Source organism: Arvicanthis niloticus, chromosome 7, assembly GCF_011762505.2.
Source record: "Arvicanthis niloticus isolate mArvNil1 chromosome 7, mArvNil1.pat.X, whole genome shotgun sequence".
In the NCBI taxonomy this organism is placed as follows: Eukaryota; Metazoa; Chordata; class Mammalia; order Rodentia; family Muridae; genus Arvicanthis; species Arvicanthis niloticus.
Genome location: NC_047664.1, coordinates 73,197,674 through 73,225,651, shown reverse-complemented (window position 1 = coordinate 73,225,651; position 27,978 = coordinate 73,197,674). Strand labels below are relative to the sequence as shown.

Here is a 27,978-nt window from a genome sequence, read left to right as displayed (position 1 = left end):
TTTATTACGAAACTCTGTTGATGTGTTGTAGGTCAGAGGTCATCAGACTATAATCTGTCAGCTGAATGCAGCCTGTTGCGCTTTTTTTTTTTTTTTGTAAGTTGTGTGGAACCACAGACACGTTCACTCCATTTTATATTGTTTACAGATGTCCTCACTCTTCAATGAGCAGTAAAACAGATTCATGTCCACCACAAAAATCTAGGTCTTTACTACTTTGATTTATATAGAAAAGTTTGCCCATGTCTCGTCTAGAATAATCCACACTTGTTTCAGAGCACTTGATTGACAGCTGGCCATCATCATTTCTGTTATGGTTTGCATATGAAATGTAATCCACAGGCTTATCTTTTGAATGTTCCATCTCCAGTGGTGGTGCTGTTCTAGAAGGTTCTGGGAGCTTTCGGAGGTTAGGGGTTGATTGGAGAAAGTAGGTCCCTGGGAGTAGGTCCTTGGTGATATCTTGTCCCTGGCCCCTTCTCTGTTTCATTCCCTGATGAAAGATAGCCTCTACTGCACACTCCTGCTATTATATGTTTTGGCCAAGTCCTTGGGGCCAATCATGAATTAAACCACTATTCTAAATAAATCCTTCATCCTTAAACTGTTCGCTTCCAGTCATCCTGACTGGAACATAATTAACAGAGTCCCATTTCTACTTCCCAAAGAGCTTCAGGAGCTAGTTAATGAATTAGTCACGACTTTGGTTGTGTGATGCTGACTCTTTCCCCTTCATTTGCTTCCTTTGAGTATTAGAAGGCAGGACCATATCATGGAGGGCATTTTTTAGTTTTAAAATCTCAAAGCTAAATATTTGAACTAATCATACCTTACCTCAAACACTTTAAACAGTATGCTTGGGATTAAATTTTCAGCTTGCAGGAATCAATTTTGAGTGTGCTAGACATCCATAGAAATGTTTGCACCAACGACGAACAGTAATGATATGGCTCAAGCTTTCTATATGCAAAGCATGGACAGCTTGTCCCTTGTCATCTTCAAAAACACCTCTGTATCACTGGTGTGCATGTTCACATTTGTTTATTGTGGTGCTGGGGCTTCGATCCAAGGCCTCACACATGCTAATCATGGCATATACTCTATCACTGAGCTGCTCCCCAGACCCAAGAGTTACATATTTTAAAAGGTTCTGAGACTTGAAGATTTCTACAATGGTAAGACACAGAGCTGAGACCTGAACCTAATGCTATTCCATGTTCTCTGTGTCTCTGCAAGCACCACCTCTATTTTAACTTAGTCATTTGACTAACTGATGGCACCTCACTTATCTCGAGACTGTACCTCAGTTATATAGAACACATTCAATGATTAAAAACGAAAGGAGAATGAAAAGGTTAATATCTAATCCATACTCACTATGTCATTTAAAAAGACGAATTCCGTGAAGTCTTCTTACAAAGTCCATTTGTCTTTTACTTCACAAATTCATTTAATTTGTTTTCTTTTTCATTTCCCCAATCTTCATGATTAATGGCAAAGAAACTGAAAATAGGGAAGGGTAGAGTTCACACAACAGGGATACTGACACCAGTGGAAACGGTGCTTGGGAGACTGCAAAGAAAAAGACGGACACACGGATTCTTGATGGCAATGAAGCCTCAGCTGGCTTAGCTTAAGGCTAACTTTATCCTGGGGACCTCCAAGCAGAGCCCAGAAACTATCTGCTCCTAGTAAGAACTCAGAGAGCATCAAGACAATGCTAAACATTTGCACGCTCAATTAAGACAACGTACACCGAGTTTTCCATTCAGTGGTACTTAAATGAAATTTACCCAAGGAATTAACACTCTTAAGCTGATATACTTGCACTATTTCCTTCCTTTAAAATGCTGAGTAAGTGAAACACTGTGGGGCTCAGATTATTTAAGGAGATCTTAGCCACATCAGCACCTTTTTCCCTCCACTTTCTAGGACTGCAGTGTCTTAGGATACCTACGGTCCACTTTCTGGTGGCAGCACACTGGAGATGCAGTAATTAAAGGGGGAACGTCTCAGTTTCATCTGCTTGGTAGATTTTCACCCCACCTAATTAAATCTTAACATTTTTGATGGTCTCCCTGTGTTTCCCCAGTGTTTTAAACACAGTTTGATTTTTATTACTTTCCCCAAAGTAAAGGCGACTTCTCCTCTGCTTATAAAAACCGTACTCAGTTGTACATCACTGAGGGAAAGTTAATCTCAATACAAGAAGACTCATTTCTTCACTCTGGGAGAGAGACCCCATGATCCTCAGGAGTGAATGGTGCTCAGCTTCACGTTGGCCGCGTCTTCCTTGTCTTGTTCTCTCCTGCGTGGATTTCTTCGATTCTTCTTTCCATTGCTTAGGCATTTCCAAATGCACTGGGGATGCCTGGGAGACTGGTTTAATGACTCACACATCTTTGAGACAATATCTGACTTCGTATATTTTGAAAAGATCTGCTAAAAACTTCTCATAGAAACCAAATGTCCCAACAACAAAAAAAGACACCTTGTGCCTCGGCATCTGTGGGTCAGAGGAGAGAGAATTGTTGCCTAAACCATTCAAGTAGAAGCCTTTGTTTTGATGATGGTATTAAGACATCAGTTCAGTACTGTCAATCATACTAGAAAAGCGTAAGTTACTGAAAGCTCATCTGCTGTCTATCATGCGTAATAAATCGGTTATATTTAAAAGATGCACTTCTAAATTAGTGATTTCAAATATGAAAGGCATTTCTAACGAGGTGATGCTATGGGGATACATCTAGGCTGAGCTGGGTTACTGAAGTCAGTTATGTGTACATAGATCACAGGCAAATGGTTCCCACTGTGGCAAGCACATCAGCTTCTCACTGGGATGTGAAGGGCTGGTCTCTCCCTGGGTACTTACGTCTTATGCCTGGGCTTGCTGTTACTCTCTGATCAGCCCGCAGGGACATACTGGCATAAAAAAACAAAACTACTATCACCCAACCTTCCTGAAGTGGCCTTGCCTCATGGGAATAACATCTTTTTTTTTTTTCCTTAGTAAAGCAAGAGACCTGAGGTAAGCTTTCCAGTGTATCAGGCCAGCATGTCCTATGAAGTTATGTAAGAACTCGGCTCCACCCACTTCTTGGTTCAGCAGTCTGTGCATGATGGCCCCTGTGTAGTGGTTGAACCTGCCTGAGCTCTGTGCTTCATCTTGTGAGGCAATGAGCAGCTCATGGCAGGAAGTGTTTCTAAGGCAGGTCAAGGCAAATGGCAAAGATCCTGTTATGTTGGTGTTTGTCACATGGACTCACCCACAGCCTCAGAGTGGCAACCATGGAGGTATCTTTGATGCCATTATTATAAACAAGCCAAGGGGGTCATTGAGATGACAATCAGGAGTCTCTTACATCACAGTGCTGGGCCATCTGTGTTTGCTGTGGCTCCAGCGGGATGAAATTTGGTAGGTGTGACAGAAGAGATGTGGGTGAGCGACATGTGGCCAAAAGATCATGCTTGGAGGAGCACTGAGCTGCTAGTAGCCTGCTACTGGAGTTTCTCAGGAATTCTCTTGGGCTTTCTGTTCCTATCCCACCTTTTCTTTGGAAGGTGAAACTCTGGATAGCTTCCTGGACTATGAATCAGCCCGCGACTTTGCTCTCTGGAAGACTTCATGTTGGGCTTATTGCTTTGTCATTGCTGTCTTGTAATTTTTGGAGGGGTGTATTTATTGTTTGTTTGCTTGCTTGCATGCTTGCTTCTTAGCTTGCTTGCTTTCTGAGACAGGGTCTCACCATGTAGTGCTGACTGGCCTGGAACTTACTATGTAGATAAAGTTAGCCTGGAACTCACTCATGTCTACCTGGCTCTGCCTCCTCTCCATTACAGTGTTCCTCTCCCCCTCCCTGTGACCCCGTACCAGCTTTTATTGTAAATCTTAACAACATGGTCTTTAAGTGGTGTCTGATGGGACAGTGGACTTGCTTCTGTACCTCGAATATATTGTATGTGGTAGCATGCTCGTTAGAACACACGTGAACTTGTTTGCTAGGCAATGTGGATACTGAACAATTGGCCTGGCTCTCTAAAGCAGAATGTACCTCAGGACAGTCTGTCTGGGACTTCAAATGACTCCATGGTTTCTGGATTCCTATTTACAACAGCGGAAGCAGCCAAGATGACAGTAGTGACCATGGACAAAAGGGAAGGGAGTGGTGAGCATAAGGGACACACAGGTCCGTGGGAGGACAGCTTGGCTATTTATACCTAGAGTCTGCCCCCATGGCACCTGCATCAATGCTAGCTGTCTAGCTGAACCTTGAGACAGAAACCACTAGCACTTTGGAAACAGTCTTTGTTAATAAACTATTGCAAAACAGGAGCACACGTTGCAATCAGTAGGACATCTATCACTGAATCTTAGAGTTTTGAGATTTTAAAATCTGATTTTGAATGCTGAAATACTACAGAGAAGAAGCCATAGGCTTAGAGGGGGGAAAATGCAATTAACTTCCTAAATGGAAAGAGAGTTTATCTTCATATTAATTTTTGGTTGGCCAATTATTGATGAGGAAAATAATACAAAGTGAAAATTTTCCTTAAAATTGATGGTTTTTTTTTTTTACAATATATAAACAGGCACAATAATATATATTCCTATATGCATTTTGAAATTATATAAAAATAGTAAAGCTATCTTTGATTTCTTATGTGATCTTCACATTTCATAGTAAATAACAGAAAAAAAAACTTTAATCATTTTAATATGCAATTTCACATAAAATTAGAATCTGAACAGGACCTGGTAGCTCATGTGTGTAATCTCAGTATTTACTAGGCCGAGGCAGGAGGATTGGAATGAGTTTGTGGCCACTTTGTCTACATATGGAGTTCTAGTCCAATCTGGATTATAGAATGAGACTGTGGTGTCTCAGGGAAACAGAATAAATAAATAAAATTAGATTCAGAACCGCACAAAGAAATTCATGTGGCAAGCTAAATATTTTCACTGAAATAGTTCTGTGGTAGGGCTGGAGAGAAGGTTTTGCAGTTAAGAACATACTACTTTTCCAGAGGACCCCAGTTCAGTTCCTAGCGCCCATATGCAGCTACTCATGACCACCTACTGTAACTCCAGTTCCAGGAGATCCAGTGCCTCTGGCTTCCACAGACACGCATGCACACTCAAGCATGCATACATAATTAAAATCAAGTAAAATATTTAAAATAGTTTCACGCCTATCACCACCAGCTCTAAATATACCCGAATGTATAATTGAAACAGCTTGCCTGAAATGGATCTAAATGTTACCTCAAAATAGCCTTGATAGCCCCATTAGCCATTGTATTAGAAGAAAAATCCTGGTCAAAATTTAGAAGGAGCAGAAGCTGCTTGTAATCTGTGTCGGTGTTAAGGCACTAGGTAGCACTGTCAGTTAAACAGATTGAAAATGACTTTGGTAAAAGCATACATTTTGATGGAGAATTAATGAATTCTCAGAAAAAGTCTTAACTAGCCATCGTGGCTCACACTGGTCCTGCATTATTATTTACTGTACCAAGCTCTAACGTAATATCTTTACCTAATACATACATGCTGTTTCTTATTTGTCACTATTGCTGTTTTTATTTTAAAACAACAAAACATTTTTAAAGAAAAAAATTGTATTTATAATTTCCTTATGGTGTCTTTAAAATAAAAGCTCTAACAAACCATCGGAACCACCCAGTTTTGTAGCTGGACATAGAACGGGCTCATCTGTGGACTCAGTTTCTGGTGCTTAACACCCCTATTCCTTAGGGTGCTGCGGGCTGAACCAGGGGCCCTGGGCGTGCTGGATAATGCTGGCCTCTGTGCTGTCCCACCCAGCCCTGTACCCACTGTCCCTTTATGTCTACTTTTTGCTGCCTTTTCCGTGTCTGTTGCACAGGAGATCCTATACTCTCTCTTTCCCCCTTTTGTGTGTGGCTTTTTGAAGTGGGTTGGGGCTATCAGTAAGACAGGAGAAAGAAAAGGAAAATGAGGCTTCTCCTTGGGCACTGCACTGTCCTGTTTTCTGATCAGTGTCAATTTAGCAGAAAAGCTGAAAGCATGTGAAACTGGAAGGAACAAAGGCATAGAAGTGCATATATCTTCTGGCTTCTCCAAGACCTGATCAGATTCGTTTCAAAGTATCTGTTTTGAGTCTTTTGGTTACCATTACAAGGCAGGAATTGAGCAATTCTACCCCTAGTTATCTTGAATGGCTAAGAAGCCTGCGACCTTGGTTCTTGGTTCCAGTTTGTAGGCACACATCTGTAATCTAGATACTTAGCACCCAGGAGTCTAGAACAGAAGGATCATGAGTTCAAGGCTGGATGAAACTACAGTTTCAGATCCAGTCTGGGTTACAAAGCAAGACAATCTGTCAGACTCCCCCTCTCCCCTCTCTCCTCTCTCTCCTCTGTGTGTATGTGTGTGTGTATGTGTGTGTGTGTGTGTGAGAGAGAGAGAGAGAGAGAGAGAGAGAGAGAGAGAGAGAGAGAGAGAAGAGAGAGAGAAGAGAGAGAGAAGAGAGAGAAGAGAGAGAAGAGCGAGAGAAGAGAGAGAGAGAGAGAGAGAGAGAAGAGAGAGAGAAGAGAGAGAGAAGAAGAGAGAGAAGAGAGAGAAGAGCGAGAGAAGAGAGAGAGAGAGAAGAGAGAGAGAGAGAGAGGAGTTAACTCAGACTGAAACCAAGGACTATGACAAGAAAACATCTCTGACACTGGCCACAGGGAGAAGAATGGAGAGCACATCAGCTTGGGCCACTTGTCAGCCATGAACCAGTGGGTCTTTGCATGTAAAAGGAATATACAAAATAGGGTGAAATAGTCATGCATCCGTGGTAGGCAGAATGGTGCCTGATGCCTTAAGGATATATCTTTGCTAATCCCTGGATCCCATGGTTACCTTGGTCCTAGGAACGCCAAGCTGGAGATGGACAGAACTGCCACTCTCCTGGGTTACCTGAGCAGCTTTGGATAGTGACAGGCTTCTTAGGGGTGTAGGGGGAGACAAAAGAGGCACTGACAGATGTGAGGACAGATCCAGGCCAAAGACCTGAGTGTTGTCAGCTTCGATGGAGACAGAAGGAGACAAGTAAGAAGGAGTGAGAGCTGCCTGTCAGGACGCATCCTACCACCATACCCAGAGAGCCCTTGGTCTCACCTCTGAATTTCCTAATTGTTAGAGACAAATTCTGTCACCATCACCTAGTTTGTGATAGACGTGGCAGCAGTAGGAATTTAATGCAGGCCCTTGAAGGTTTGTGGTCACAGCCAGGGCTCTGGCGTCTTACTGCTCGGATGCTCTATGTAGCTCTGGTTCCTATCGGCCCTTTATGGGGAAGGTTAATCACTTTTCAAAGCCTCTGTTTCTCCTCTGATAAATGAGATTTTTCAAGCCAGAGCTTTCTATATTCTTAAAAAAAAATAAAGGTAAAGACTTTGAGATACACTCTAGAATGTTCTAAATAAGCCTATACTTAAAAAAAAAAATAACGAATGGGAGTCCAGAGAGATGGCTGAGCCTTGAGAACATGTACTGCTTCTACAAGGGCCCTGAGCTTGGTTCCCAGCCCCGATGTCAGCTGGCTCCCAAGGGACTGTAACTGCAGTTCCAGCAGATACATATGACATCCTCTTCTGGACCAGAGGGAATTGTACTCACATGTACTTCATCCCTTCTCACATAGACACATAATTAAAAAAAAAATAATGAAACAGAAGCAGTTCCTGCACGCCTTTGTCTGTGTGAAAGGCTTAGTGTGACAAAGGATGTCCCTCCACTCCAAATGCTCTGTGCGTCTGTGCTTCCCTGACTTTCCTTCTTCGGCCTCTATTGGCATTTGGTTATTGTCCTGGTTAGGGGTAGTGAAGCACCGTGGCCAGCTTGAGGAGGAGGAGGAGGGGCTTTATTTCTTCATCATTCTTCATCATCAGGGCAGGAAATCAAGCAGGGCAGGAACCTGGAGGCAGGAGCTGACACCGAGACCATGGAGGAATCCTGCTTACTGGCTTAATTATCATGGCTTGCTGTTTTCTTATAGAACCCAGGACCACCAGCCCAGGGATGGTACCACCCACAATGCGCTGGGCCCTCCTCCATCAATCACTAATTAGGAAGGTGCCGTAAAGCTGAATCTTATGGAGGCATTTTCTCAGTAGACTTTCCCTATTTTCAGATGACTCTAGCTTGTATCAAGCTGACATAAAACTAGCCGACAAAGTTATCTAGGAACGTTGGAAAAGCCGTATCCCCGTGGGGACTCAGTTTCCACATCCTCTCTGTCATGATGAGAGTCTCAGCCAAAGTTATCTAGGACTTTCAACTAATGAGGTTCATGCCTTGTCCCCATTCCATAGATGTTACCTTTTCTGACTTCATCTTGCTAATTTTTTAATGCCATTTAAAAAAAATAAATACAAAGAGAAATACACAGTGGGCCCTCCGTGTCTGCAGGTGATTGGTTTTAGATCTTGCCCACATACCTTAGTTCACAGATGCTCGTGTCTTCTATAAGAAACTGTAATATTTTCATGTACCCTGTGTGTAGTCTTACCATGTGCTTTAAATCATTTCTAGGCTATGTGTAACATCTTGTACACTATAAATGTTGCATAAATCATTGTTCTAAGAGACTGTTCAGTGAGGAATGATAAGAAATTACATGTGTTGTATGTGCCTGCATGTGTATGTGCTTCTGTCTGTCTGTCTGTCTGTCTGTGTCTCCCATACTGATGTGGCTATTACAGACTTAAATACTTTTTTGTCTATTGCTAGGCAAGTTCATAGACATGAAACCCATGAACACAGCCAACCATATGAATGACCTGTTGCTGGTTCCCAAGACAGTTTTTGCTGTGCTCAGGGCTGTGTCATTCGCAAAGTGCCTAGAAACCATGGTCAATAACTGAATGCAGAATCCTCGGAAGTTGCCTTTTAAGTAAGGACCTTGGGCTTCTTTGAAATGAATGGACCCCAACATGAGAAATTTCAGCTGGGAAATGTTTTAGACAGGAGACCTCCCAGGAGTCCTCTGAATCAAGCCAAGTTTTACGAGGCATTTGGCCTCCTGTCCGTCTGCTTGTAAGCGGTTTAGGCTGTCAAATTTTCCTTTTGGAGTATAGTTGCTGAGAGAAATTGGCAGTTTCCTTTAAAATCCTCAGAGTAAGGCAGTCTTGAGCTTACGCAGCACCAATTTCAAAACTTTCCTATGGCTGTAAAGAGTTTCATTTCTGTCTGGATGACATGGTGAGAAAGTATAACAGGATTCCGTAATGAAATGATCTGTTAATGATGGGACCTGCTGAAAATGCCATTTCTAGTCCACAAAAATCACATTATATGTGAATATATATATATATATATATATATATATATATATATATATATATATATATATATATATCACATTTATATCCACTTGAAACAAAATTAGCTCTTGGTTCCTGAGGTTATTTCTTATTATGAGAAGCATCAACTCTGAAATACAAGCACAAAAAAAATAAATTAGCATTCTGCAGTCATGAGGTCTCTGTAACTCAGATTTCTGCTTTGTTATATAAAACGCAAAGTGACCTTTTAAACAAGTACAATTTTGTTTAAAATAAACACTGAAAATGCAATGCAATTATTTTTTAATTTCATCACACCCTGGGGTACCCCCTGGGCGTGTCTCCTGTGGCTTACGATGTGCTCGTCCGCTGGTAGTTCATGATGAGCTAGGAGGGGGCTCCAGCTCACCTTTGACATCTTGCTGAAACATCAGTCTGGAAGGCATCTGCACCAGCGGTCCTGAGTTCTATTCCATGAAATGCAGGTCAGTCCACACAGTTTGTGTTTGGGCTGTGCTAGTGGTATGGGAAGATCAACTAGTCTAACAAAAATCAACTAGTCAGTCATTCTAGTGGGTTTCTTCCATGGCCTTGTCAGACTCAGTTTTGACCATTAGGAAATGTGCTCTGATTTCTTTATCTCTGAGGGCCTATTTTTGGTGTACTTTGGCCAGAATATAGCCTTGAGTTTTGGCCATGGTATTTTCTATTTGCTCTAAAGGGCTCTGAGTTGGAGGCCGAGTTTATTTAGCTCATGAGGTGCATCCAACTCTACAGCTCCTGTAGCTACAGCTGGGAACAGTGCAGACCAAAGTCACCACCCTGGCAGTGGCGTGATTTATGGAGACATAACTCATAGAGGTGACATACTTCACTTTTTATAGTTAAAATTTTACATTTTTATAGTTAAATGATAAATTTAAAAGGCAAGCAGATGATTGACAGGAGCAAAACAAGCAACATGAAAAACCCTGATAAATCAGTAAGGGAAAGAGCACAGAAAAACATGCAGAAGACATGTGTGCGTAGGCATGAGTAGAGCGGACAGTGCTCCTCTAATGTCAGAACTGCCCAAAGCCGAGCTTTGGGATCTCAGACACACTCAGAGCTACAAATCCAGCTGCAACCACCCTTTGGAAAAGCCGTATTCCTGTGGGGACTCAGTTTCCACATTCTCTCTGTCATGATGAGAGTCTCAGCCAACTTCTTTCCTGGGTGGCCCTTCAGGGGCTTGAGAATCTGATTCCTATCATATAATAAATACAACTTAGAGACTGGATGGTTTCTTTGGGGAAATGGGAAAAAAAAACCACTTCTTAAAAAAAAAAGTAATTCTCATTGTTGTCCTCACTACCCACAAACAACCTGACCTTGACCGATGTCCTTGTCCTAAAGGTACTGGGACTAAGCGCTTTGCTTGCGATGGTCAGTGTTTGCGAGATTACTTATCAAATGGCAGCAGCATCAGAACTGAGAGAGACAGGCATCAAGTGCTGAGAATCTTTCCTCTTTTCAGAGATCAAGTCACTGATCTCTTCTTGGCCCAACAGTCATCCTAATGGCTGGCGACTTTCAATCCCACTTGACTTTCTTGAAACGTTTGCCTCTCCTAAACCTTCCCCTCTTGTTTCCTCTGCCTGTCCTATTCTTCTGATTAGATCAGTACATACTGTCCACAGCAGACTGGACCAGATATATTTTCTCTTTACTGCAACACAAGAACATAAGAGTTCTGTGAAGATGTGGTAAGAGCAGACTTGCTCCCTCCCCTGGGCCTTTGCACGCTGAGTACTTAGCCTTCCAATATCTGCCAGTTGGCAGTGTTGACTACTGAATGCAAGTTAATTAGATTGTGTGTGTGATTCCTTCTAAGCAAGGTTCATTTTTTTCCCTTGTTAGTATGTGTGGCTTTGTTATAGACTCTCATAACCAGGGATGCTAGGCATGGTTTGCCATGGTCACGCAACAGCAGAAAAAACGGGAGAAAACTGGGAAGAAGAATGCAGTCCCCCTCCTCCCATATGTAAATTAGTTACAGCATTAATGATTCAACAGCACCAATCCATTTTTCTGGCACTATCAACTGCCTTCTCTGCTTATGAGCCAAGAAATCAGCAGCAAATCTTCCATAGATGCTGTCATGATGGTACATTGTTTTAGAGACACCGTCTTTCCAGCCATTGTAGCTTGGTTATTTCACAGGACCCAGCTGCCCTCACCTTCCCCGGCTATGTAGGCAGTGATGTATCCATGAGTTTGAAGAGAGGAGTTCTGGTGACTTGCAGGTTAATCCATTAAGCATCCAACATGGCTGGCTCCTCCAGAAGAGAACCACACATTTCCTGGTCTTAATAATCAGAACATACTGGACTTTGCCCAGTTCTGTAGGTAGCAGGCACATTGTTAACATTCAAAGACAAACTTAGATAGGTACAATTCAGCTAAAAAAAAAAAAAGAAAGAAAGAAAGAAAGAAAGAAAGAAAGAAAGAAAGGAAGGAAGAAAGAAAAGAGAAGAGAAGAGAAGAGAAAAATTCTCAGAAGTATGAAGTAGTTGTCTAAAAGTAATACAAAAATTAAATTAAAGTATTTACATTTAATTTAAACCCACAACTACACTTTTTCTATACTACTACTGTTTTGATATGCCAAAAGCATTGTAAATAGTTTATTTTTGGTCTGGATAGTAGGGTGATATTTTGGAACTATTTTTTATTAGCTTTTTATTCTTTTGAATATGAGAGTACTCGGGAGTGAAGTTACTTGACTATTTGAGGGGTCGCTTGGGCAGAAACAGTCAAACTGTTAGAAATAGCCAGGTTTTCCCAACTCTGTCACTATGTACTGTCACTATGGGCTGCTGCATGGAATGAGGTAGTGGTGTGTGTGTGTGTGTGTGTGTGTGTGTGTGTGTGTGTGTGGTTAGTTACACGAATGAGGATAGCAGTACAGCTCAGGCTGAACTCTGACACGGAGCTGTAGGAATTGGCTTGTAGCCACCGGCTGTCACATCTGGAAGGTGAATGAGGTCCCAGTGCCCTGACCATTTGAAGGGTGAAACTACTCTGGAATGGTCTACATCACAGCAGCACCAGGAAGTGATGGGAAAGAGGCATCACTGAACGTCCACAGGATTCATAGCGAATTCACAGACATGTGATCTGTCTTTGAAAGATAGTTTTCTAAATTCTTTTTTTTACAAAAGTGATATAAACATTCTTCCTGTTTATTGGCCAATATAATATTATAGAATCACAAGCAACTCATTTTAGTTTTTAAGAGGTCAGCACATGAAAAAGAACTAAGCGGGAATGGTTATTAAAAAGTCAGTTTGGTTATGGTGCAAATGAAATTTAGACTCTTGGTATGTAAGATGAAATCTGACTGATTTCTATGACCCACCCATTCAGATGCTAGCAGGTCCCACCTTGTATTGCTAGCCCAGTCCACCTTGTATTGCTCTAACAAAATCCCAAAGGCTGGATCCTTTTAAGAAGTTTATTTTGGCTTATCGTTCCAGAAGCTTGGAAATCCAAAAGCATGCTCTTGGTAAGGGGCATGTCCTTCGCCTCACATGGGAAGGAGCCAGCAGGCATATGGGAAAGGAAAGAAGGAAGCAAAGATGCCTCTTTGTGTAACAGCTATACTGTTTAGGCTGTCAGTCTACTCCCATATGCATGCGTGAGGTAGGAGTGTTCTTTCCACATCATGCATACTTCCTTCATCCAACATGTATTTCTATGCACTCATTGTGTTTGTACAAAACTGTGCTCTGTTTTTGCCAAAGGTAGTCACTGGTGGTGGCCTTATGTTTGGAGAAAAATCTCAAAACTATGTCAATGGTCTGGAAATTCTTAAATTTTTTTTTTTTTTTTTTTTTTAGAAGTTCAGTATTTATTTTCCAAAGCAAATTCGGAAGGTGGGTGGATAAAGGTTTTTAATCTCTCAAAAACTCTAAATAAGTAATTATCTTTGAATTTAGAAATTCCTGCCTGACCTATCGAGTGGAGAGACTATAAATAGCCAAATTTGAATTGCTGCTTTGCAGAAACTTTAACTTACTGCGGTTCTTTGCAGGAAAAAAAAAAAAAAAAAGACAAACAAACAATCATTGCGTATATTCTGTTCACCGATGAGTTATGAAAACCCAGCTCACAGCCCTGTTTGAGGATTAATACTTGAGGTGAACACTAGAGTGTCATTCTTATCGCCTAATCCTCGTTTTGAAGATTCCTTGATCCTTCCTGCCCTCCCTCTTTTCTTCTGCCCCTCATTCCATTCTCTTTGCTCCTGTCCTTACTTCTTTCTACTCTTAAATAGTGAATGGAACAGAGATTTCTTTGTGAAACGCATGCTTGTACTTCTTCCCGGCTTCTATTCCAGTTGGTCTCTGGTCATCCAGCTTGATTCTCAGATTTCTATTCTATGTTTTCTTTCCTTTATCCGCTGTCTTTTTAAAGCTCTACCAGACGAGCCTGTGTCTGTTTTATGCCAGGATGTTTCTTGAGATACTGACAAGAATCTCAAAAGTGGCCGGGGGCTGCTTTGGGAATTCTGCTGACACTCTCTTTCCCAGCTACACATGCAGATTTTGTTTCCTGGATAACTTTGTGATGACTAATTTCTCTACAGGATGATAGACCTTCCATCATGTTGTCAGACAGGCAATACCTACGCATAGGTCTTATTTTTAGGAATTAAAGCTGAGGGCCATATGGTAAAGTCCCCACAGACCCAAATATAGCTGTTTCATAGTGGGGGTTGGGTGGGTGGGGGTGGAGTTTGGGTGGGTGATGGTGGGGTTGGGTGGGTGGTAGTGGGGGTTGGGTGGGGGGTGGGTGGTGGGGGGTGGGGGTGTTTAAGTCTAGGAGTAACTCGGGCGTAAAGGCATTTAATTTGGGGAGCTATTTTGGGTTTCCTTTGAACATTTGTTTCACAGAGATGGTTTCTTATTAAATAAAAGATGTGGTATAAAAAGCACCAAGAAGTATTAAATTAAAGAGCTGTGTGTCCTGTGTCTTATTTCTCCCTAGTGTTTGCAACATGAAGATACCATGGAACACGAAAGAAGTCACTATGACACCTCTCTTTTAAGAATATCAGGGGCCATCTAAATGAAACTGTAATAGCTCACCAATCATGTGCTACTTTTGGACACTGACTTTTCCTAATTGGGAATTTTGCTCTTTTAACAAGAGTGAAAACTAAATCACGCAACCATTCGCTGAGCACTCAAAATGATGAGTTCTTACCTCCACATCCTTAGGAAGGGAAGATGCAGCTGAGAGGTAGGAAGGAGATGGAGAGAGCACATGGGGTCACTTAGCCTGGACGGTATGGAGAGAAGTGTTTACAGTGCCCCCAGGGGCAGGGGAGGCAGAAGCATTTGGTAGATGCCCCCTGGGTTTTGACATGTTCCTTCTTTGCCAAAGCTGGATCTCAGAAGGGGATGGCTGTTTGAGATACCTAGAACCAGGCCACTGGGGACTATTGCTAGAGACACAGTTGGGGATTCTCCCTGATACTGCCTTGAGAGCTCAGCAACCACAAGCCCATCAACCATTCTTAGAGGGACTGAAAGCTCTGGGTCTTTCCTTTGTTCTTCAGGCACTGGGTGAGCCCCACAGACCCTCACATTATGGCCCTGTCCTGTGATGCAGGAGAGGCCCTATAGAATGGACATTTCCAATTATCATTTAGATTGAAACATGAAGCAATGTGATTTTGGTGAAGAAATTGACATTTGTTACCTTGTTTAAATTGTGTTTTTACACGTTTGTATTTCAAAGGGCCTGGTAGCACAGCTGTCAGGGAGATCTGGGAACACCTTGAAGGAATCCATTCTCTTGTTCCACCATGTGGGTTCCAGGGACCAAACTTATTTGTCAGGCTTGGCAGCAAGTGCCTTTACCTCCTAAGCCTTCTTGCTGGCCTAAATATGGCATTTCGTATACCCAGGTGTGACAGAGTTAAACCCATGCCCGCTGTATCTTCGAGTCATTCTGAGACCTTTGTAGTTCCAGGCATCCATCCGTATTCTTCTTACTCATGGGAAATAGGAAGCAATGAGGAAAGTGAGAAGGAAGGTCTGGTCCTTTCCTGAATCTTCTTCCACATCAAGTTACCCATGTCTTCTCAAGCTCAAGTATAATGAATACTAGTTATAATGAAAAAAACAATGGTCTATCACAGAAATTGCAACTACTAATAACAAAAAAGGAATTAACTGTGTTCTTCTAAGGTTTGAAGTGAACACTTATAAACTTCTTAAAGAAGGAGTTGTAAGTGCTGTTTTGGCAGCAAAAGCCCTTCTTGGGAAAGTTTATCCTGACCTGTGTAGGCAGACAGTCCTGACACACCGTGTGCTCTGTGACATGGCCCCAGGGTCATGTGACGTGGCTCCAGGTGTGACATGGCCCTAAGGTCCTTTTCCTAAATATCACAGACATTTTCAGAAATATACCTCTGTAACCCAAAGAACAGAAAATGTGGGTAGAGGTGTGGGGATGGAACTCTGGACATACCTTCACAGGCCAGAGACGAGGTTATTTTCCAGAGGCAAGGTTATTTTAGGTAGAAGAGCCTTTTCTTCCTTGTTCTGTTATTAGAGCAAATTGTTCCGAGAACAGGCCTTGTCTGAAGGCTTGACTAATATCCCACTGGCACACAGAGAAATTTTAGTATTTTGTTCATTTATTCATCTCTCAGTGAAAAGGACATCATAAGATGCTCATTACCCTTGGATATGGAAGGCCAAGGAACTAGAACCATCGTCATTTAGCTTGACTCTCTCGGCACTCCGTGTTCCCAGGCCTCATTTATTACTTTATAAATAATCTAATTTCTTCCTATTATGTGACAGTTTCATCCTAGACTCAGGACGCCGCAGTGAGAAAATTGACTGGCTGCCTTCCCCTAAGAAACTTGTATGGTAGGAAGGAGCCAGAGACAATGGACAAACATGTAAACGTACTTCGAGATGTAAATTGTGTGAGTTGTGACAAAACATGGGCTTCGTTGCTGTCTGGGTTAGCTTGACTTTGTGCTGACGGTGCCCTGATGACTCTGGGCATCAGCACACTTGGAAGCGATGGGCTTAGAGCACTGTGTTAAAAGATACCTTGTTTGAGTCTTGTGCTGCCTTCACGTAAACTCAACTACATTCCCAGGCACAAGAAGTGAGATGGGGGAACTCCCAGGGATCTATACTGAAACCCAGTCTCACAACAAACCCCAAAACAAAGAACAAAAGGTATTTTAATATAAAAGGGGAAAATGTTCAAAAAGAAAATGAGAAGGACTTCTTAGCATAGTAGATATATCTGAGGAATCCTCATTTTTGTGGTGGATTTGAGGGATAGAAAGATGTAGTCTCCGTGGTTAGATTACATACGTATATATTCTTTGTCTCTCTCTTTATCTTGGTCATTAGTTGGCCCTCGGGCAATACTTAGTGTCTTTTCTGCTTCTCCTACAGAACACGACAATTCAAACGTGTTCTGAACGTGTTAATTCATTTTAAACATTGTTTTTGTTCATTCACCATAACATTGAATCACTTTCTTCTGCAGCAGAGTTGTCCTTTCTTTCTTAGCTGCTCACCACCTGCCTAACCCTAACGCTCTCCCACAGAACACCGATGTCTGCCTTTGGCTCCAGTCCTTTTTTTTTTTTTTCTTTTTTTCTTTTTTTTTTTTTTTTAATTCTCAAGGTCTCCACTGGCCTCTGCATTTTCGAACTGGGGCTAGTCTCTGTCCAAAGACAGACACTCAGCTGTGCAGCGCCTCTCTTCTCCAGCAGTGTCCAGCAGTGTCCAGCAGTGTCCAGCAGTGCTCTTTCTCTCATGGAGTCTCACTCCTTCCATACTCAGAGCCTCCTGACTCCAACTTCTACCCATAACCTTTTCAATGAAAGGTTCAGGGATTGCAACTTACTCTCCATAGAGGTTAGGGCAGAGACCAAGTTTGGTAATTAGATCAAACACTGTCTCTTCCCCAATTTTTTTATCCCAAAGCTGAGGTCTGCCTCTTACTCATAAAGATACAGCAATCTCCCTAGCAACGATTGGGTCAGCCACAGGCAGATCATGCTCATTCTACTCTGAGTAGTAACCTCTGGAAGGAAAGAGCCAGGGAGATTTATTCTGAACATTTCAAGCTGGGTGTAGAATGCAGCCCTGACAGGCTCTCTCACTGTGCGCAGACCCAGTTGCAATGGCTGTTCTAGGTTAGCTTTCTCTCTAGAGGTGGAATTGAAGCTGAGCTTCAAGCTTTGAGCAAACTCAAAAGAAGGGTTGATGGGACTCCCTCACAATCAGGAATCTCCAAGACTCTAGAAATTGATCACTGAAGTAAGAGAGCATTTGCCAATATAAACGTTGCCCTGATGGGATGGAGAGATGGCTCAGGGGTTAGGAGAGCTTGATTGCTCTTCCAGAGGTCTTGAGTTCAATTCCCAGAAACCGCATGTTGGTTCATCAGTGTTGCCCTGAAACACAGAGAGAAGCAAGGAAGAGGAAGCAGTTGAAATTTCCAATGAATCTCGATTTGCGAACTGTTATTTCAGAAACTCATCAGAGACTAGAATATTGAGAAAGGCCAACCGTCCTCATGAGTACACACTCTCCCAAGGCTATGGCAGTCTGAACCCCACCCTACCTGGAAGTGGAAAGTAGCGTCTCATAAGACATAAATGAGTTATTGCAGAACAGCATAACTGCTGTTCTTGCAGAAGTGTTCATTGTCTCAAGAATAAAGAGAATCCAGCAATGGTGTCTCGTGGTGTTGAGACACCTTCAATCAGATGGTGACCAGTTGCACGCACACTTGATTAAGGGGTAGGGCGGCTTTGTTTTCTTACTGAAGTATCCATAGGGACTAGGCTAGGGAGGCATTCTGTAACTCTTGTCTCAATTAATTCATGACTACTCTTCTATTGATCTGCCACCTCTTGATTTTAATGTAAGTTCAGCACATTCCTTGTAGAACTGCAGACAAAGCGGTATGCAGTGTCAAAATGGTACAGCATGCCTTCTCCTCAGGATCTCTCTTTAACATACGAGTGATAACTCAAAGGCTGTGAAAAGACAATTGGTAGAAGACAGTGAAATTTACGGCAAAACCTTTGCAGAAACTTGCTAAGTGCTCTCTTTGGGTGTCTTCCAAAAAGCCAGTGCTGATGTGGAATGTCACTTCATCTGGATCTGATTCACCTGGAGAACGGACATCTGTCTTTTGCTTACAGAAAGAAAGACAATTTGAACTTTGGCTCAGACCCAGTACCATGGAATCAGACTCAGCTAACAGCATGAAGGACGCTATGAGAACAGGGGAGTCAGTGGGGTTTGGAGGACTGGGTGGGCTACAGTCTGTATCTCAAGATTCTGGGCTCACTCTTTTACCTCTTGCTAGCATTATAGCTTTGGGCCATTGCTGTCTAAACCCGTTGGTACTCTGGTTTGTCTATCTGTAAATTACCATTTCCCTCAAGAATATCAGAGCAAGAATGTCTGCCTCGGATTTTAGAAATTCACAGTTGATGTTTATAGCTTTTTTTTTGTAAATTGAAAAGCTTATGCAAGAAAATGGCAAAGTCTACATCCAAGAGTCAAACAGAAAAGATTGTTTATACTCTGTTTTTTAAAATGATACTGGTGATAAGACTTTGATCTTTCTCTTTCAGTTTCCTTTTTTTCTCTGTGTGTTCATTGTACACAATACTGTGTTACATAAGGGCATGTTTATGCAGGTATACTATGTACCTTGTGCATATTCCTTCCTGCTTCCTCCTTCCATCCTCTCCACTCTCCTCATCCCTTGCCTTTGCTCTCTAGATAAATCTGCCTTTACTTTCATATCAGATATGCATACATTACTTTCTGTATTAATATAAATCATACAAACCACAAATCAGAGGAAATGGACACTATTTGTCTTCTTGAGACTGACTTAAACACACACTTTAAAAGAAAGAAGGACACAGATTTCAGTGTCTCAAAGCCACGAAGACTGGCCCACCCCTTTCAAATGCAATGCCACCCAGAAGTCACCTCCGCTGAATCAGCCATGACAAGAGAGGTCGCCAGCACCTCTCACCAGCACCAGCAGTGCTAGGATTTAAATTAGACCTGGATTTGAGATGACCACATCCAAATAACGGCATCACCAAAGTCATACTTCCATGAGGTCTTGAGATGCGCTTTGGAAGTCTGGAACTAGTTCATGTTGAGCTTTCAGCACCTTTTCCTGAGGACTCCTCAGAGCTGTAGGTGGGAATGAATACAGTGCTCCCTGAGGCAGCTACAGAAAGGCAAACATGGACTTTTGCACTCCGTGGTTTGTACAGTAGGGAACCAATCTCACAGTAGGAAAGACACCCCTTGACAATTTTCTCTGTCCTCCAGAGGGAAGATATTGCATAGACCAGCTATGAAAGTCCTAGTGCATTGTTTCATTTTATATCTGGTTTCCTGTGTGCCCATTAAGGAGTCTGAACGTGTAGTTATACTTAGTACACACATTCAGGCATGTGCTAAATTCTCATACACTGTACTCATCACATATGTTGAATACTTTGGCAGTTGAGATTCACTATGTAATTAGTTGGATTGATTCTGAAAACATATTTTTATTATTATTGAAATATAAAATATGAAAACCATATTTTTGTTATTGATATTGTGAGATTATCTGATCATCTAGGACTTTGTTTCCAGCAAATCAAAACACTGATTTTCATGAGGGCTTTGGGAAAAAAAAATCATTGATATAGCGTGGCTTATTTCCTTTAGGCTTTGTGAGGATATATGGCCCGGTTGGAGATCCATGTGGCTTTTCCCGTCAAATACTAATCCAGAACCTTCTGAGTGCTGGTCACTGAACATGTGGGAACTGTGACAGATGGGATTCCCTACCTGCAATTCTTGCTCTGTTCTTTTCTTCATTTCCATTTTTACATCAAAGAGTTATCCAGTTCTCAATCGCACTATTAAGGGTACCAGGGTCACATGATAAGGAACACATAGTTCAGGGGACTGTAAACAGGCAACCATTCCTGTGAATGGAATGCACACTAGCTTTGATGACTTTATTTTCTACTATTCTAAAACCGTACTAACCCTTCCAAAAATAGCATTTTTCTCTGACTAGAGAAATACACTTGAACACTATATTTGTAAAATTCAGAGTAAAACAAACTAAAAATCGCCCTCAGCCTTTTTACTAGGTATAATTATAGTAGTTGACCTTGATCTATGACAATTATAATATGTTATTTAACACTGACTGGTGCCAGTTTTTACTTGAAGTATCTTGAACTTTTCCCCAGGGTGCTGACTCTTTTTCTGTGGTGTGCATTTTTTGTGACAGTAACAGTATTCTTTACTATGGAGTTACCAAATTGATTTAGGCAGCCCCTGTGTTTGATATAATTGCTACCTTATGGTTTCCTCATCATAAACAAGGATGGTATGAATAGACTTAAAGTAAGACTTGTCTGTATTAATATTAATTTCCTTAGCATGAAGTCCAAGAAATCAGATTTTTGATTCAAAGATTCTGTAGTTGCACAGAAGCACACATGGACCTTTATTTGTAGCTGCTTTGTTGAAGTTTCCTTTTTATTAATGACCTTTCTTGATACTATTTCTGACTTTCTATCTGAAATTTGTTATATATTGTAATTTTCAAGTAGTCAAATAGTTGTTGAAATTTAAAGAAGAAAAAGGGGAGTCTCATGACAATAAATAGCAAAAAGTAGTCAAATGTAACTGACTGTTTACTGTCAGTGACAAAATGATAGAAAATTGTATTAGTTAATAAATGGCCAAACAGACCCTTACACTTTAACTGGCCTTTTATTAAGGCAAGCAAATATATTTCAAATGCAGGGCATGGAGTCTCTGCTCCATCTTCCAGAGCACATCGGTTATCTGACTGTTTTTATGAAAACCATCTCTGAGCTGCACACAGTAGCATTTTAAGAGGGAACTGTTTGTTCAGTCAATAATACTCCAATTTCACATTGTTTGCAATCGCTTAGAAAAACATCTTCCCATCGGGCATTTTCCCTACATAAACTGTGCACTTGTTGGGGCTGAGTGCTCTATTGTTTCTGAACACACAAACCTCTTGTGCGAAGCCCGCTGGTAAATTGTAACCTGGCTGTCTCCAGCAAGCACTGTTTGGGTTACTTCTAGATAATTCTTCTGTAAGCATTCCCGAGTCCAAAGAGAAAAATGGTGACAAATGACAGCAAGGGGACCTGGAAGCAAATCTGTCAAATATCAAAGGAACCTTCTATTATTTATTAAAATTTTTCTCTCTCCTAGGTTTAAAACAATAAAGAAACGTATTCTGATCCCGCCCCCTTTCTTTTCCAGCGCTCTGTGGAGGTGGTGACAGCTTCCTGTGTACCAGCGGGCTCTGCGTCCCCAAGAAGCTGCAGTGTAACGGTTACAATGACTGTGATGACTGGAGTGACGAGGCTCATTGCAGTAGGTGACAGGCCCTGTGGGGCTTGTCGGGATGGGAAGGGATTCTACTGAGGAGCCTAGACTCCTAAGCCACTGCCCTGATTAAGCCAGCTGGGCCATTAGCAGACGCCATTGCTTTGCCATTCTTAAGTGAGCCAATAGGTTTGTCTCTCCCAGAGCCACCAAGCTAGCTTTGCACCCTGCTCAAAGGCTTGTCTTTGTAAGTTTCCTTGCAGCTAGATGCACAAAGGAAGAGCTCAGAGAGCAAACTGTTTTTCTGTTGGAGGAGGGGTTGAGTTTATTTTCTTTGGGTGAGGAATTTTGTTTTTGTTTTGAAAACTTTGTGGGTATAATGGTCAATTGTTTAAAGGAATTTTTTTTTTTTAAGAAAACCTTTTTATATTAATGATTCTTTACCTTCGTGGCTCAGCAGAGCCAAAGCTTCTTGCTGGTTTATGTCTCCACATAATCCCCTTCTACTGCTTGGTTTAATTTATTTGGCCATTTTGACTGAATAAGCCGGTGGTTTGTCCAAAATTGATTCCGATTTCAGGACGTTTTGCACTTCCCGAGCAGAAGGGAAACACTAACCTTACACTACATTACACTGCATCTTCTACACTCAAACCAGAGCTGAGCCACTGTGTCCTGACTGCTGTTACGGATGTACAATTATCACAGGCAGAACAGGTAGAGCTGTGTTTCCATTCTGGGAGACTCACCCAGCCTTGGTGAGAGATTGAGATTGCTGCCTCAGTTGAGAGAGTCCTGTTCACCAGGTACCAACTCCTTTCCCCGTGGGAGGACTAGGATGCCCGTTTGCTGGAATTTTGGGCAGGTGGCCTAGCGTAGTATCAGAGCGCTGTTCACCAAAATGTGGTTTCACAGTACACAAGCTTTAAAAAAAAAATGGCTAAGTGAAACAAAATAAATAAATGGTTAGATGTCAACTTCTTAAAGAGTCTCAACGCATGATGGTATTTTAAAAGTTTGAGAGATGTCACATTTTAAATCAATATTGTTTCATGCTATATGTCTTCAACCTTTTTCCTCTGTGAACTTTCACCCTTATTTATTTGTACATTTATTTATTTTGTATATTACGTAGCAGTTGGTAGAAATTAAGTTATGCTACATATAGTTTGAAAACTTATTTTTAGTGAGGATTTTCTTTTACTTTACAACACGAAATTTTCTCTTCAGGAAAGCCTAAGCATGCAAACTTACAGGTAAAACATCTTTTTCAGCCTATGTAGTTATACTGAGGATTATCAGTGTTACATTAACAGATTATACTATTCAAAATGACTGCAGGAAGGAATTCTGAAAGGTTCAGTTGGATTATGTTCGTCTGATGAGAATGCAGTAGACTCTTCTTATCTCCTGCTGTGGTCAGCACTGTGGCATATTCAGGGCCAACACGTGCCTTGAGTCCTGTGCGGCCAGCACTGGCTCCATCATTCTCTTCTCTCTGGTGCTGAGCATTGATTATCAACATTGTTAGAGCTTCATGCTACAGTCTAAGATATAATCTGAAGGAGTCAATTCTCCTAGTTACCAACTTGTTGTTCTGGAAGGTGTATAGCGATGTCTTGGGAGCTGTTGATTAACGAAGATGGCTACTAGCTGGCATTATATTCATACCTCAACATGACATGATCTGGCCCATTGAGAAAATACATCCCGTTAGCAAATGTCTCTATGAAACCCCATAGTGAAACATATAAAACTTGGCATGCAATTGTTTCTGACCATCGGAGGGCATCTCCTGAGCCTGAACGTTTGACGTGTGCAGCATTTCAACATGAGTTTCTTGCAACTGGCCTCTACTCTCCTGCTGTTACTGCCTTGCTGTGAGAACCATTTGTGTCTGAAGTAGGGCTTGTGTGCAAAACAGAATGTTACCACAGCCCCGGGGTACTGAGGAGGAGAGAACCTTGGCTGAACATTCCCTGGGGGAAGCAAGAGAAAAATGCCCCGTTCCTATATCCACAATGGCCAGAAAAGACAGGAAGTTAAACCTTCCTCTTAGACTGCACTTGTTTTCTTTAAAAGGCAAGTTAGGTGGTTTGTGGAGTTTCTTGCAACTCAGTGGAAGCAGGGAAAAGGACTAACCTGGGGAAAATTGTTCAGCAGCTGTGCTAGAAGTGTTTACCTTCAGGATTTGATTGAACTGTCAGTTCTGGCAGAACTACGTACCCCTTTCTTTTGTTCAAAGGCAGCAGAGGCATGGGGCAATGAAAACATTTACCAGAGTGGATTTGCTGTGATTTGTGAAAGGTTCCAAATTTAACACGTTTTCTGTCATATGCACTGCTTCTGAATTAGCCTTATCCACACACGTTCAGATTTGGTGAATTCCATGATGTTTTCATCAGTCATATGACAAGAGAATGTTTTGTTCTGGCTGCTCTAGCATGCCCTGGTGGTAACTGACTATCACAATGTCATTGTGAGTACCCCTGACTGCTTACTGCTTTCCTTCTCCGCTAACTAATTTGGTCTTTTGTGTCAGCTATTCTTCCGGATTTATTGAATAAAACTATTCCCAATCTCTTGGAGCGATCTTAGTTTCACAACAGAAAGGTTTTTATAAAAATGAGAAAACCTTTTTTTTTTTTTTTCATTTTGCTATTCAAGACAGGCTGTGTCTATAACCCGGGCTTTCCTCAGCATGTGCTAACGGCATTAGCATCTCCAAGAAGCAACCCCTCTTCCTAAAGTGCTACTCACATGCTTGGCCTGGAGATGAGTTTATTTGGAAGTGCTTTTGCACAGTTGCCCAGGTAATCTGATTCTAGACTCTGGACCAGAAGAGTAGCTCATCTCTTTTGATGCTAATGTACTATAGACTTTTGACTGTGTAAGCATCTTCAAGAACAGTTGGAGCCGGGGCTGCTAATACTGCCACACAGTGGGTGTTTACAGGTATATATTGCTTAAAAGCCCCAAAGCACTGAGGAGATGGCTTAGCAGTACAGTACTCACTGTTCTTGGAGAGGACCCCAGATTTCATTCCCATCATGCACCTGGCTTTCAACCACCCATCCCTTCAGTTCCAGGGTATTTCATGCCCTTTTCTGAGTTTCAAGGCACATGTAAACATGCATGTGGTACACAGACAGACATGTAAACAGACCACTCAGACCCATAAAATAAAAGAAGCAAATCTAAAGACAAAAACAAGTCCCAAAGAAAATAGTTCACATACTTTGGTTCAAAAAGTTCTCCCATCCAAAAACTAATCAGGCCTGATTCTGCTAGCTTCCAAGATCAGATGAGCGTGGGCTCGTTCACAGTGTGTGACTTTATACTTTTTGGCACCTGAAATGGGCCAAATACTTTTGGAAACCATTTGTTCTGAACTTTGGGTAAAATGGGTGAACTTGGTTTTGTTTGTTTGATTTTGTTGTTTCTGTTTTTGACGGCAGTGGTTACCTAATTGTAAGGAGAGCATTGTAAATTGTAAATGAAATACGGTACCGCGTGCACTTGACTCGGGCTGTGTAGTTTCCTATATTTCTATTCTGACCATTCCTGTTTTTGTAAACTTGGACACAACTCGACCTCTCTTTGCCTCCATGTCTTCATGAGCCATGTGGAAATAAGACTGTCTCAAGAATTGAGTTGTTGGATATAAAACCTATTACAGGTGTGGTACAAATCCCCAAGAACACTGAGGTTTATGGGTATGGTGATGCTTGTCACTAAAGTTATGGTAGTCTCTGCCACCTCCATTGTGACATTCATGACTGAGACACATACCCTCGAGAAACAGTTTAAAAGGAGAAAAGATTTTATTTCTATGTGGTGTGTTGGGGGAGTTGTGCTTTGTTTGGGAGTTGGTTTCTTTGTCTCAGAGGTGATAGCACAAGATTGGCTGCTGGTGTCTTTCTGAGCCTGAGGTGGGGCAGAATAGCAAGGAGAAAGAGCGAAGTGGAACCCAGTGGCTCCCTTCATGGTGGCCAAGGAGATAATGAAGTAAGTGCCCGATGCCATGTCTCTCGGAACCTCTTTTCTAGAAATCTTTCCCCCTAAAATAAGGATGCATCTGAATACTGAAAATACTCTATCTGGTTAATAAAAGTGTCTCATTTGGCAAGTAATGGAAGAGCTTCAAACGTCGGCAAAAATTCTCTTAGTATAGTGGCTCTGGGAAAATGCTGACCTAGCCAAATGACTGCAGATTCTCAAATTTCATCTATCTATGAACCCAGTAGCAGACACATTTTGTAGAAATCCAGTGAGTAGATACATTATATTTTGATTGTTTTTAGTATGGATTTTTTTTTTTTTACTCTAATCAGGGGAGTAACACACAAACATAGAGAAGATTAAACCTTCTTTTTTCTTTTTTGTTAATTAAATTGCCTCTGACATTTCTTTCACATATATAAAATGCAATCTAATTACCCTCATCTTCTGCCCTTGTCAATACCCCCCCCACACACAAGTACTCCTTTCACATTGACTTTTTGCTTTGTTTTGTGATACACTGAGTTGAACTGGTGGCATCTGTGTGGCCACAAGTTTGGCACTATCCATCAGAGTCTGGCAAAGTCACCATTGGGAACACAACTGAAGACAATGACTTCCACCCTTCCAGAACCTTCCAGTAGTCACTCTTTCGTCAGGGACTGGTGGAACCCTATGATCCTTTCCCTCATTCATGACCGATTGTTGACAGGCCCAGTGCAGGAGGTTGATGTGATTTCAAGACTACAGTTGCTGCACCAAAACCTAGAAAGGAGCATTTATAGTCTTTCTCCGATATCATGAAACCTTAATGATTAAATCTGGTACTAAACATGATATTTCAAATATGTTATTTGAAAAGAATAATATACAAGGAGTGTCATAAAAACCAAACCAGATGGTGTAAATGCAGTGACATAAATTCTATACTTAGAAAACAGTGTCACTTTGAACAAGGGTATGGAGAGGAGCTGGTGGGAAAAGGAGGGTTTAGGCTAGGCCTGTAGCCTGTGTTTATGTGCTAGGACAGTGGTTCTCAAACCTGTAGGTGGCATGTTGCAATATGTAGAGACATTGTCACAGCTGCGAGCATGATGGCAGAGCTACACGTGTCTAGTGGTTTTCAGTCAAGGCCGCTGCTAAACAGCCATTCCTGTGCAACCATGAGCTACTCCATCTGAAGTGCCAGTAGGATGGCAGGGACGGACCCTCCTCCAGGTGTAGTCAGTGGGAGAAAAAAATCCAGGTATTCACCAAGGCCAGCCTCTTCTTACAGATCTGTTAAGGGACTAGGCAGTGCCATGGTAAGTCTTTTACCCTCTCTGGTCATCTCACAGTGAGAAGATTGTGTGATTTAACCTTTACTCTCTAAGACTCTATGAATGTAAACTAGGCTTCCCCTGCTTGCTTTCTCCAATTGAGGCAAATCGGCCTGTGTTTATGGAGTGGGGCACTGGGCAAACCAAGGAAGTCCTTGCTAAAAAGGCTTTCTGTTTCTCAGCATTCAGTTTTAATTTAATGATAATTTTGAGGGACAAAGGTCTGTAGTGTATTTATCAGATGCCAACCTGAAGTAAATATTTATACCAAAGAACTTCAGAAGAAACATTTTTCCATCAAGTTCCCTGTTAATAATAATAAAGGGCTGGAGTTACGAAAACACCTAACTTAAGTCAGGGCAAAAATTATGCTTGAACTAAGCAAGAAAATAGCACCAAGCACCTTTTGAAAATTATGATTTCTTGGCCCCAAATTACGATGACCACATCTCCTCTCAGCACAAATAAACATTTACTCAAATAAAAGGAGCCACTGTGATCTTTGGTGTTTGCTGTGGGTTCCTGGCTGCCTGTGCTGTTGGTTTGGGTTTTGAGTGTTTACTGATCCCAAGGGCAGTACGGAAGTAACAGGCCGTTTTCTAAGTGCAGCTAATTTGGTATCTAACTTCTGAAAAGGACCTTCTCACCAGGGGGTCCTGACTATGGAAGCTGAGCTTGCAACTATGTGAATCTTAATTTAAAAAAAAAAAAAAAAGCCTGTGTTCTCTCCATTTCTGAAGTAGTTTAGCCAACACAAAGCTAATCTTAAAAAATATCTCTGATAAGGTGCTTTTTTATGGATTACCAAAGATCCAGAATGGGTTTCAAAGAAGACACAGAAACTTCTGGAAATGTTTGGTGTGCTCTTAGGTCAATCAGATTCTAAATGGAGTATTTGATTCCCTAAT

The 27,978-nt window shown here is 41.7% G+C and overlaps 1 protein-coding gene and 1 long non-coding RNA gene across 4 annotated transcripts in view; one reads left to right on the top strand and one right to left on the bottom strand.

Moving 5' to 3' along the window:
* Positions 1 to 27,978, top strand: part of Corin (corin, serine peptidase) — a 192,418-nt gene that overhangs the window by 104,527 nt on the left and 59,913 nt on the right. For all 3 annotated transcript variants that reach the window (XM_034508909.2, XM_034508910.2, XM_076938624.1), the window contains exon 6: positions 21,684 to 21,797. In XM_034508909.2, the coding sequence (XP_034364800.1) occupies positions 21,684 to 21,797 (114 nt within the window). The remainder of the gene's footprint in view (positions 1 to 21,683; positions 21,798 to 27,978) is intronic.
* On the bottom strand, positions 16,544 to 19,990 carry LOC143442978 (uncharacterized). The gene is made up of 2 exons (XR_013111607.1): positions 19,480 to 19,990; positions 16,544 to 17,791 (listed from the first exon to the last, which is right to left on the bottom strand). It is a non-coding gene; the product is annotated as an uncharacterized LOC143442978 (long non-coding RNA).